The sequence below is a fragment of the Pavona decussata genome, unplaced genomic scaffold (genome assembly GCF_977016875.1).
Source record: "Pavona decussata unplaced genomic scaffold, jaPavDecu1.1 SCAFFOLD_100, whole genome shotgun sequence".
Lineage (NCBI taxonomy): Eukaryota > Metazoa > Cnidaria > Anthozoa > Scleractinia > Agariciidae > Pavona > Pavona decussata.
In genome coordinates this window covers 805,053-817,500 of record NW_028145515.1, presented here as the reverse complement: position 1 = coordinate 817,500, position 12,448 = coordinate 805,053, and the positions used below count along the sequence as shown (strand labels likewise).

Genomic DNA, 12,448 nt, shown 5'->3' with positions numbered 1-12,448 from the left:
GCTGGATGCCAGTTAGTGATAGAATTATGACTGCACGATTCACATCAAGATTCATGAAAACGACAGTGGTTCAAGTATATGCACCAACGAATGAGGCGGATGAAGAGACAAAGGATAGCTTTTATGATATGTTACAGAGGGTCACTGACGAGATTCCGAGGCATGACATGATTATGATGATGGGCGACTGGAACGCTAAGATCGGGGCTAAGCAGGAAGGGGAAAATGGTGTGGTGGGACGGCATGGGTTTGGAGATGAGCGGTCAGAAAATGGTGTTCGTTTTGTCTCCTTTTGCGCAGCTAACAACTTAGCTATTGTGTCAACAATGTTCCCACACAAGAACATCCACAAATACACTTGGACTGCTCCTAATGGGAGGGCTAGAAATCAAATTGATCATGTGGCAGTGAACGGCAAATTCAAGAGATCAGTGAGGGATACGAGATCTTATAGAGGCGCAGACTGTGGAAGTGATCACAACCTAGTTATCACAACTGTACGACTTCGTTTGCGTGGGATAGTTAGAAATACAAGGAATTCCAGGAGATATGACACAGCCAAACTGATAATACCGGAAGTAAGGCAGCAGTTTCAAATTAAGTTGAGGAACAGATTTAGCTGTTTAGCTGATGAAAGCGCAGAAGGCAATGAGCAAGACATAGAGACTCGATGGACTAATATGAAGGAAAGTTATAAGAAAACAGCCGAGGAGGTTCTAGGATACAGGAAAAAACAGAGTAAGCCCTGGATAAGCGCTGCAAGTTGGAAGAAAATTGACGAAAGAAGATCTTGTAAAGCTAAAGTGGATTCAACCAGGTCAGAGAGACTAAAAGCAACATACAGAGAGGAATTCCAAGCTAAAGACAAAGAAGTAAAAAAGCAACTAAGGAGAGATAGGAGAAATTGGATTGACCAGATTGCTAGTGACGCAGAGAAAGCAGCCAAAACGGGCAATATGAAGGCGGTGTTTGATGCTACAAGACAGCTTTGCAACAAACCAAATAGAAGAACAGACTCCATAAGGAGTAAAGAGGGCATTCTACTAACAAAAGAGGAAGAGGTAAAGAAAAGGTGGAAGGAGCATTTTGCTGAGGTTCTGAATAGACCTCCCCCCACGCGATCAGAAGTGGAGAGTGAAGCTTATGAAACACTCGAAATTGAAACGGGTCCCGCTACACATGCAGAAATCAGGACAGCTATACAACAACTGAAGAATGGAAAGGCCGGTGGTGTTGATGGCGTGACAACAGAACTGATGAAGGCAGATATTGAAACTACAGTAGCTGTGTTGTAGGAATTGCTTTTGAAGATCTGGGAAAGTGAAAGAGTACCTAATGACTGGAGATGTGGGCTGATCATTCGCCTTCCCAAGAAGGGAAATCTCATGGAATGTGGAAACTGGAGAGGAATAACACTGCTACCTGTGGCCGCAAAAGTATTAGGCAAAGTGATTATCACAAGAATTGGGGACGCTGTTGACACCAGACTTAGACAAGAACAGGCAGGGTTTAGGAGAGGAAGGGGGACAGTTGAACAGATATTCATTCTGAGAAACAACATTGAACAAGTAATTGAATGGAATGCCAACCTGTATGTTTGTTTTGTGGATTTTGAGAAAGCTTTTGATAGCATTGACAGAGGTATTTTATGGGGAATAATGGGAGAGTACGGTATTCCATCAAAATTGATCACGATGGTAAAGGCAATGTATGAACAGAGCAAATGTGCTGTTGTAGATGGTTCTGGAAGTTACGACTGGTTTGATGTAAGGACAGGGGTGAAACAGGGCTGTTGCATGTCTGGTTTTCTCTTTCTTCTTGTGATTGATTGGGTCATGAGAAGGACTCTTGAAGGAAGGCAAACTGGAATAAGATGGCAATTCACGGGCAAGTTAGAGGATTTAGACTTTGCTGATGATGTGGCTCTTGTTGCAAGCAGGATAGTGGACATGCAAACGAAGCTAGAAAATCTTAACACAAACGGGAAGAAGACTGGGCTGAAGATTAACCTGGAAAAAACAGTGGTAATGAAATGGAATGTCAATCCTGGATTAAAGATCCATCTGGAAGGAAGTGGCATCGAAGAGGTTGAGAAGTTTGTTTTTCTTGGTGCCACAGTAACATCAACTGGCGGTGCAGGTGAAGATATGAGCGCCAGGCTAGGGAAAGCTCAAGCAGCCTTCTGCAACTTAAAGAACATCTGGAGGAACAGCCTACTCAGCATTAACACCTAGTTGAAGATTTTTAGATCCAACGTATTGGCTGTCCTACTCTATGGTTGCGAAACTTGGCGAATAATCAAAAGCGACGAGAACAAGCTTAATGTCTTCCTCCACAAGAGCATACGACGCATTCTGAAACTTTACTGGCCCATGAAAGTATCCAATGAAGAGATAAGATCAAAGACGAATATGGAGGAGATCTCCCATCAGATAAAGCGAAGACGCTGGAAAATGATCGGGCATATACTAAGGATGAAGGCAAATGAGAACCCAAGAATAGCTCTAACCTGGACACCAGAAGGAAAACGTAGGAGAGGTAGACCCAGAGAGACATGGAGAAGAACAGTTGAGAAGGAAAGAGGAGAACTTGGGTTCAATGGATGGACGGAAGCAAGTAACTGTGCCACAAACCGTGACACTTGGAGAGAAAGAATGCAAGGCCCCATTTCCCTTAAAGGGAAAAGGACCAAATGATGATGATGATGCCTGATGCTCCAGATATAGTATTATGCTCAAAATTATGCTAGCATAATCCGACAGACCCTAGCAGCAAATGACAAATGATTGTTCAAGCCAGATATACACATAAGCACAAAAGGAGGATGTATGGGTGCATATTTATTCTCTCATTCTCAGTTTAGACATTGAACTTTCTTTTTGAGGACAAATATAAATTTCTTAAAACAGCGCGACCAATCCACTTACGGTGATTTCATCGAAAAGGCCACCTGCAATGAAACAGTTTTTGAAACTTTGCACAGTCGCTCATTTCATCTACATGTAACACAACAATAAATAAAAAGACAAGTCACCATATATTGTAGAGCTTTACTATAGAACCACTTTGCCAATTTGTAACAGAAATATTAAAAACCCCAGCCTTGGGGCACATATTACTTGCACAAAAAGATCGACTTGTAGCAAGTCCAGCTTCTTCGATCCCTTGAGTCAGGGGATCGGAGAAGCTGGACTTGCTAAAACTCAATATTTTTGTGCAAGGAACATGAGTGTGTAATGCCGGTGGTTCTTTACACTTTGCTTATACACGTTTCAAAAGAAGAGTCTGGCGTCTGGTTGCTTGCATGATATCTTTTCAAATAGTCTAATCTGGTGTATGACTTGCCACAGTAATTAAACTGATAAGGTCTTTGGACCCCGGCGTGTGTCCGCTCATGTTTCTTGCATGCAAAAGACTCGACGAAGCCCTTGCCGCAGTAGCTGCACTTATGAGGTTTCTCTCCCGTATGTCTTTGCTCATGTATCCGGCGATGCGATGAACGACCAAAGCACTTATCGCAATAACTGCACTGATGAGTCTTGGCTCCCGTGTGTGTTTGCTCGTGTTCCTTGCGGGAGGTTGAATCTATAAACTCCCTATCGCAATATTTGCACTTGTAAGGCTTCTCCCCCGTATGCGTTCGTTCGTGTTTTTTGCAGTGGTGCAACTGCACAAAGCATTTATCGCAATACTTGCATTGATAAGGTCTCTCTCCGGTGTGGGTTCTTTCATGTCTCCTGCAATTGGACGTACGACTAAAGCGCTTATCGCAATGCTTGCAGTGATAAGGCTTTTCTCCTGTGTGTGTTCTTTCATGTACTTTGCAATCTGATAACTGTATGAAACACTGATCGCAGTGCTTGCATTGATGAGGTCTTTGTCCTGTATGCACTCGTTCATGTCTTTTACAGTCTCCTAAGGCAGCAAAACACTTATCACAGTGTTTGCACGCGAAAGGTTTCTCTCCGCTATGATTTAGTTCGTGCGTCTTTAGACTTTGTGGTCGTTTGAACGCCTTGTCGCATTGGTTGCACTTGTAACACTTTTCGCCAGTGTGTGTTTGCTCATGTATCAGCAGACGTCCTGGTTGTGTAAAACGCTTGCTGCACTGACTGCATTTGTAGGGTTTCTCGCCTGTGTTTGCTCGTTTACGTCTCCTTCGCCGTCTTGGTTGTGTAGACGTGTCATTAACATGATTGATCTTGTGATTCTCTGTTACAACGTCAATTTGCTCTTCTTGGTCGACGATTGGCTCTTGTGGGAAAGGTATGCCGCAAAAATCAATATTACTTCCTTCTTTGTTGATTTCAATTTCAGGCGACCCTTGCATACCTAAAACAAAATTTAAAATCTAGCGTTAATGTTGTTTTTAATTTGGTTCCTTTTTCCACATGGCCAAGGCCAGAATAGATTCACGCACGTCTTCAATTTGCGTGAATTTTTTGTGCTTCATGTACAGTGGCATGTCAAAATGCTTTTGGCTCGTGTAAAACCTTGCCTCGAACAACAACACTTAACCCTGAGCTAACAACAGTGACCGCAGCATGATGGAACAAGCCCAGGGGGGCTACTCGGGTATAAACGTGACAGGGGGGTCCGACGGAGCCTAATATTTTGCACCCAAAAAAAATACAAGACTGGAAATTTTAGGGACCGTTCATTTTTTATGAGCATGGGGGGGCTGGTGGGATTTGGTTATTTACCACTACGAAACTGTATGACCCCCCCCTAGCATGCAATTTTTTTCCACATGCCCCCCCCCCCCCAGCAGAAACAATTTTTTTCTGATGACCCGCCCCCCCCCCTCCCGCCCTACCAGAAACAAATCATACTCCTAACTTTAACAAAACGCTTATGTACTGTTTATATCAAAGATAAACGTAATTGTTACTGTGATTTCTTTACAGTACTATTAAAAAGTTACCGTTCTCTGCTTAGGTAAAGATTTCTCTTGTTTAAAAAAAACGTTTTATAGATAGCAACACGTTTACGACAACGGCAAACCCTAAATTTCCATTTAGATTCTCAAATGAACTAGAAAAATTAATCAAGCAAATGGTTAACGTGAAATAACTCCCCTTCGAGTAGAAACAATTAATACACGTACAGATCTGACTAACAAAATACGGATCGAAGCATACCAATCAACGATTACGAGTCATATTAAACAGAAAAAAACAGCGGACACACAGATATCAGGCGCGTAGGTAAGGGTTAGATAGGAGTGTTCGTTGAGCCCCAAATCTTGCTGAGCGCTGGAGGCGCTCTTACTAGGGAGGTCCGGGGGCATGCTCCCCCGGAAATTTTTGAAAATCTAGGTTCCCAGAAACCTCATTTCCTGCATTTTTAGACCCATTTTAGGCGAATCACAAATTTGTTTTACAGCAGCTTTTTAAGCTATATACATCATTTCTGCGGCATAATTGTGTCAACTTAAACAAGAAAGTTCAATGTACATTCCGCGCCCTGCCAAGTTCTGATGGCTATTCGATCTGCTGATAGTCATACACCAAGCTGGTAAACTGCATCATTCTCGGGTGTAGGCCTTCGAACAAATTGACTTTCTCGTCAAGATTGACAGGCATATCATATTTGATATGCATTTAGAACCAGGGCGGACATTCTACTCTCTCGCATGGTACACCTCATGTAGTTGTTCAACCTCCTCATTGTGCTTTTTCTTCCGCCAGTATTGATCTTCAAAGGGGGTTCGTTCAAACCCCTCGAACCCCCCCTCTTACGCGCCTGGATATTAAAGTACTGCTATTAACAATGACAGTTACAAGCTTTTCTGAAGATGGCCTCTGCTCAGATTTACCGTCAACTGAAGTCACCAACAACAGTTCTATTAAAAACTAATCTGGATGTTCACACTAGGCATACTACTGAGTCTACTGATACTCCTGGGTTCAAATAATTTACCAATCAACAGTCTTTATAAAAGTGAGTACTATTAAACAGAACATTAAACAATCTATTGATATAGTTCTGAGTACAACCACTTAATAGAGAACTACTCCCCCACGGATGATTCAATAGTGAGACTGTTACGTTTTTATATTGATTTGAACTTGTACAAACATAGGTGTCTACTTCAGTTTATATTCATTATTGCTTTTCCAACAGATATGCTTCATTTCCTCAGTTGTTGTTAATATGAAATGCAGATTTCGACCTCAGTATGTAAAACAAATTAAAAGTGGTTAGGAAATTGAAATAATATTCAATTTCTTCATCTGTTTCTGTGTTGAGCCACTTTCAATTTCCCCTACTAGCCAATTATTGCTGGTGACCCCCCCCCCTCTTTCACTCAATTTTTTTTGGTAGCCCCCCCCCCTTTAGTGCCATTTTTTTTCTCGTGGCCCCCCCCCCCAAATCCCACCAGCCCCCCCCCCCATGCTCATAAAAAATGAACGGTCCCTTAGACCCAAAAAATACATGACTTTTATACCCTAAATGCAATTTTAAGAACAGTGTAAATACTGCCTTCCTGCTGAAAAAGAAACCAAGTTTCGTGGTCAAGAATGACTAGACTTGGAACACAGAATGAGGAAATATTTTTTTTTTGTGGTTTATATATCGCAACCATTAACCTGGCAGAAATTCGAACCCAAAAAAATACGCGCAGATTTTTTAGACCCCAAAAAGTACACGGTTGAATCTTCAACCCAAAAAAAATACAGGAGTTGAAAATTTTAGACCCAAGAAAATACGTCGGACCCCCCGTCATGTTTATACCCGAGTATCCCCCCTGGCGGAACAAGAAGTACTGTCACCCTTATCACACGGCGGCCATGTTGAGTCTCAGGAGAATAAAAAGCTTTGTTTTTGCACGGCAAGCCTCGCACTGAATTCGCTTCTGGCCGAGGCTTGTAGCCTACGTGTAGCCGTACCCACCCCCCCCCCCCCCGAAGAAAAACGTTTTTCTTCGGGGGGTGGGTATGGCTACACGTTGGCCGCCGAGTGATAAGGGTCAATTACTCCCCCTGCAAGAGCTTGTAGGATATCACAGGGTACTCACTCTGCTATACCGGACCAGTACAATGTCTACGAACTGGGAGCTGCATTTTTTGGGTGAAATCGTAATTTACCCATGGAGGCGATGAAAAGAAAGTGAAATATATGAAATTCATACATTTGAACTGTAGATAAAAGAATGAAAAATGACACAACTGCATAACAAAGTACATTAAATTATTTTGCCAACAGTTTAAATATGTGAACTTCATATAATGTATTTATTATTTCACTTCCAAGACTTCCAACTGGTGTAAGGGGAGGTCCCAAATATACAGGTATTTTTTTCTGAACTAGTCACTTGAGGCATTTTCACTGTATTTTAATTTTTCTAATCTTTTGTTGTTGTTGAACATTTTGTACGACAATGGCAACGATCACTTGTCCAAAGACAGGAAATGAGCTCTAAACTATATATGCCAGAGTTTTGGATTGAAATTCATTTTCATGTTTTATTTATATCCCTGAACTTGCGTTTCCTATGGCAATATTTTCCAGTCCATATCCTCTGGTCATTGATTTGAATCCCATTCAAGCCTGAATTATTTCAGGCTTTTACTGCAATAGTCATTCACTTACTCATTCTATCATCTGCAGCTCAAATATATGTATTACTCAAACTCATTTATAATTCATCAAGAGAAAACAAAGAAAATCACTACCGTGACCGTGGTTTGGATATGTGTTTCTAACAACCATAAAACTTTAGCCTTGAATTTCTCCAAGAATTATTGATCACTTTTGAGGTTTGTCAGCAAGTGCATAGCCTGCAAAAAGCAGACCTATTTCTGGTCGTACTTCTGAAGGTACGACCGGAAATACGTCTGCTGTTCGCAGGCTAGCAAGTGCATGACTGTCACTATATAACTAAAAGTACTTTGAGGGGAAAAATAAAAGAATCTGGTTCTCTTTGAATTGACAGCAAAGACACATGAATGTTTAAAAGCTTATTTGCCACACATGCATGCCACACTTGGGGTTCTGAAGGTCCAGTAGGCCCTGTTCAGAGACATCACTAGGAGCTTCTTCATCAAAAGGGGCTGAAGGTATTTTAATGTCTTATACCACAGGTAGCTCAAGCTCTACAGGCGTTCATGTTGACTTTTGTTATGCTACAATCACACTCTTGAATATCACAAGTAAAAACAGAGGAACTGGAACTCAACGGAATTGCCTTGAGTACATGTAGGCTTAAAAAGGACACAAGATATAAATAGCCATGCAAACTAATTCAGGTAAGAAATTTTTACTCAAAAATCGTTTTATTAAAAAAAAAACATTCATAATTTTGCCTTCAAAATGTAATATTAAAGTGCAACATGAGACCTTTGATAAGTTGCTTTGCTGTTCAAATCCCGGGTTTATGTGATCTCTGATTCTAGTTTAACATATAATCAATAAGGATATCAAACTATTTTCGTCCCTCTTGACCACAGGGCGCAGAGGAGTCAAATTTGATGTAAACTCCAGCTAAATGCCACCAAAAATTGTGGCACAAACCGATTTTGTTGATTTAAATATAAGAACGTGATCAAACAAAACGTAATGGAATCTTATTACACGTCTGTTGAAAGATTTATTCCCAAGACACAAGCAAAATCCATCAATGACTGTGCCAGTGGGCACATCACCATAGCTTACGGTGGGCTTATGGTAGGAATAGAGACAAGGGATGAAACTAATTTTGCCAAAATTATTTCAAAACGCTCACAAATCATCACATTTACAATAAAAACACGTCAATTTTGGCATGTGCCTCTGAAATAATATTCTCTTTAAACACAAAGAGAAAATTTAACCGGTACGCTCACTATATCCAACTTTTGGAGAGCGATTTTTATATATTTTTTATCACATGATTAGGCCGTGGTTTTGATCCTCCTGTGGATCTCATCAGTTGCTGGGAATGCCTTGACTTGAGTTGCTCTTCAGGCAACATCGTTCTTTTCTGTGAGAATGGTAAGGCAGATTACCTGGTCATCACTAATCAGCTGCTGTTGAACTAGAATTTGTAATGGTTGACCTCACACGCACAGTATGCAGCACTATGCAAAACTTGACTTCCGTTTCCGTCACCAGCAAGCTCCGGTCCACTTTGAATGAGTCACGTGGTATCAGTTTCATCTCGTCTCTTTTTTCTCTCTCGGCACTTTGTGCTTCGCTTTTCCGACGTCGCCCTTCGGCCGACGATTGTTTCCCCACAGGCGATAATCTTTCAACAGGGGATAGTCTTTCAACAGACGCGTAATACGATCTAATGACACTTCGTTCGATCACGTTCTTGTATTAACCACAAAAATCGGTTTGCGTCGGCAATTTAGCCGGAATTAACATCAAATTTGATTCTTCTGCGCCCTGTGTCGTGATCACTCTGGATTGAACTTTTTTCGCCACTACCTTCCAAAAATACTTTCAACGAGCGAACTGACAACCTCGGTTGGTTACCGTTTAAATCGGCTTTCAAACAACCAGGCCCAGTTGTCAGTAGTACATTTTAAAATGTTTTCATTGTATACAGCTGTTTTTAATATTGTATGGAAGCCGCCACGACAGCTGCACTCGTTTGCACAGTGCTCCAAAATTGTGCTCAATTCCCAAAAGATATTACCGTCAGTGAAAATCGAGATTACTTGCACGGTTTGTTTAAAAAACTGCAAAAGAATATACGATCCAGGCCACTTACCTAATAAATGATCGAAGGACACAAAGATCGGGGAGAATGATCGGCGAACACTACGGTCGACGTGGCCAGTCACGTGACTGGAAGAGTAAACAAGGACGAATTGCCGCCAAAACTGATGGGAGGGCGGGCGTCAATAACCGACTAAGACAAACAGTGTTCCAGTTATATTAGATAGAACCTCAAAATGCAAGCTAAGCGCGTCCTATATTATATCTAGTATCGAATGCAGGTACCAAAAAATTTCACTTATATCACAGGTACCCTAGACTGCAAGCAGTCCCTTTCTGGATAGTCGAGAGGTCGCGCGAAAGAGCCGAGCGCGAAAAAAAACTAGAGCGAATAAGTGGAAGGGGGCTGGGCTTGGGGTGTCCAGTCTCGCTGCGCTATGAGCACACCATCTCGACTAACCAGAAAGGGACTGCTTGCAGTGTACAGGTACCCCCACCAGGCAAGCAGAGCTTCCCTTTGTCTTTTTCGTTACGAACGCCAAAATAGAGCACGCAAAAGAGAGGCTCTGCTAGCAGGGTGAGGTACCCCAAGCTCTGTGAAAGGGAATAGATCTAGACGGTCTCGTAACGGGGTTATCCGCCCAATTTAACGGCGAAATTACAAGGATATGTATGGGAAAAAACGATTCCTACTTCAATTTAAAAATGCCAACGAGTTTTCAAAAAAAAATCCCTACCTGAACTCCCTTGTCTGTTGTTGTTTCTCCCATGTGGTTTTTGGAACGATTTAGCGCGATTCCAGTGAGTTTTAGTTCCATTGCTTTTCTCTCTATATACCCAAGCTCTATTTGTATGGAAGCCATCGTATGGAAATCGCTTATTGGAACGATTGCAAAACTTTTTTTCGCAGTGATCGCATCGAAACAAGACTTTAAACCAAAGGTTTGTTGGATACAAAAATTGCGTGCAAATTTTGCTCGGGGGAAGGGACTCTCATATGAAAGGGGCAGGGGTGCTCGTCATTTCTCTTAGCGGTATAAATTTTAGATTTTGGTCTCACTTATGCACCAGTCAATTGAAACCCCCACCACCCCGGACCCGGGACAGATAGGAGTATAATAGGGGAATATAAGCACTTTTGATCAAAGATCTGTCCCCTGGGGGTGGTAGATAAGATGTGTTTTGCTTCTTTATATGTCCCCACCTCGGGGAATCAGGGAGATTTGACTGTGGTTGACTGGTACCGAAGTTCGTCACGAAGTCAATTGATTGCACGTCGTCATTTTTGCGCCATCCATATCGGCTTATATTGGCAAAATGCTTCGCAAAATTTGGTTTAAAGACAATTCAAAAGTAAGAAGAAAATTCATTCCTGTTCTATGAAAACTCTGCCTACAAATCCACGGTACAGCCATGGGTACAAAAATGGCCTTCGCCTTTGCTAATATCTCATAGGTAAGGTTGAAACAGAGATTTTAAAACCACTCATTTGGAAATGATATATAGACGATATATTTTCGCTCTGGACTTAAGGAGCTCGGAGATAATGCAGTTCATTGAGCAAGCAAACAAACCGGCACCACCCCACAATTAAATTTACGGCTGAAATTACAGAAACGGAAACATTTCTGGATTAACAAACAGTTATAGGCAAAAGATTCAGAAGCAATTCAGTTCTTGATGTGCGTACGCAGTTCAAACTTACTGAAACATTTCAATATACACACTTCTCTTCGTGCCACCCACCAGGGGTAAAAAAAGGCTTCATCAAAGGCGAAGCACTGAGACTTCTCAGAACAAATTCTTCTAAAAAAAAATATTTGAAAAGCAAATTCATTAAAATCCTACATCACACCTACAGGAAAGAGGTTATCCGGAAAACCTAGTTCAAAGGACCCTCTCAGAAGTGCAATTTGAAAACAGGAAACTAGCACTCCTTCAAAAACCAAAGGAGAACAAACGAATCTTTCCTTTCGTTACACAACACCACCCAGCAGTAATGAAAGACTGGCATTTAATAGAGCAACAACCATTGCTCAAACAAATCTACAAAGACCTGCCCCTCATATGTTACATTGAGGGGGCGGTCAGTCAAAGATATGCCAGTGAGAGCCAAATTTTGCGCTAGGGCGCCGTGCAGACCTGTTACTCTTGTACCCAATATGATTGCCTGTGATAATCCTGGCTCTCCTATAGAGTGGTTCCATTTCAAATGCATGCGAGTTGTGGATGCACCAAGTCAAAAGCGGCTTTACACTGACTGTGCTGTTTAACATTTTCAAAGCAATCACTGTTCAGAAGTGCTCTGTTGCAATGTGAAATTCATATTCTTGCAAAATTAAATAATCTGCAGCAAGTTTTGTTCAGATGTATTACAAGAAAACTACTGCCTTATTAAAGTATATTTTGCTCCTGATCAATTAAGTGTGAACGGTTTCATTTTGTTTTGTTTTGTTTGGTTTGGGGTTTCTAATCCCTTGCCAATTTGTTCCCAGGGGTAGGGGAATTTGATCTCAAGATTTTCCCCCAGGGGCTGGAGGTTTTGGTATGATTTGATCAGGGCCTTTGTCAAATCCCCCTATCTGTCCCGGGTCCGGGGGGGGTGGGGGTTTCATTTGACTAGTGCATTAGGGTGTTCTGGGCAAAACGCCATTATATTATATTATATTATATTATATTATATTATATTATATTATATTAGATTAGATTAGATTAGATTAGATTAGATTAGATTAGATTAGATTAGATTAGATTACATTACATTACATTACATTACATTACATTACATTACATTACATTA

The 12,448-nt window shown here is 41.3% G+C and overlaps 2 protein-coding genes across 2 annotated transcripts in view; one reads left to right on the top strand and one right to left on the bottom strand.

The window, feature by feature from the left end:
- LOC146472215 (uncharacterized) overlaps positions 1-1,295 on the top strand; it is a 1,506-nt gene extending 211 nt beyond the window's left edge. Inside the window, exon 1 of the mRNA XM_085119529.1 lies at positions 1-1,295. This exon is cut by the window's left edge and continues 211 nt beyond it. Coding sequence (XP_084975655.1) covers positions 1-1,295 — 1,295 coding nt within the window.
- Positions 1,296-2,827: 1,532 nt separating this feature from the next.
- Positions 2,828-10,399, bottom strand: LOC146472214 (uncharacterized). The gene is made up of 2 exons (XM_085119810.1): positions 9,701-10,399; positions 2,828-4,332 (listed from the first exon to the last, which is right to left on the bottom strand). The coding sequence occupies exon 2, from the start codon at positions 4,328-4,330 to the stop codon at positions 3,251-3,253; it is 1,080 nt and encodes a 359-aa protein (XP_084975936.1). The 5' UTR covers positions 4,331-4,332; positions 9,701-10,399; the 3' UTR covers positions 2,828-3,250.
- Positions 10,400-12,448: the final 2,049 nt, after the last annotated feature.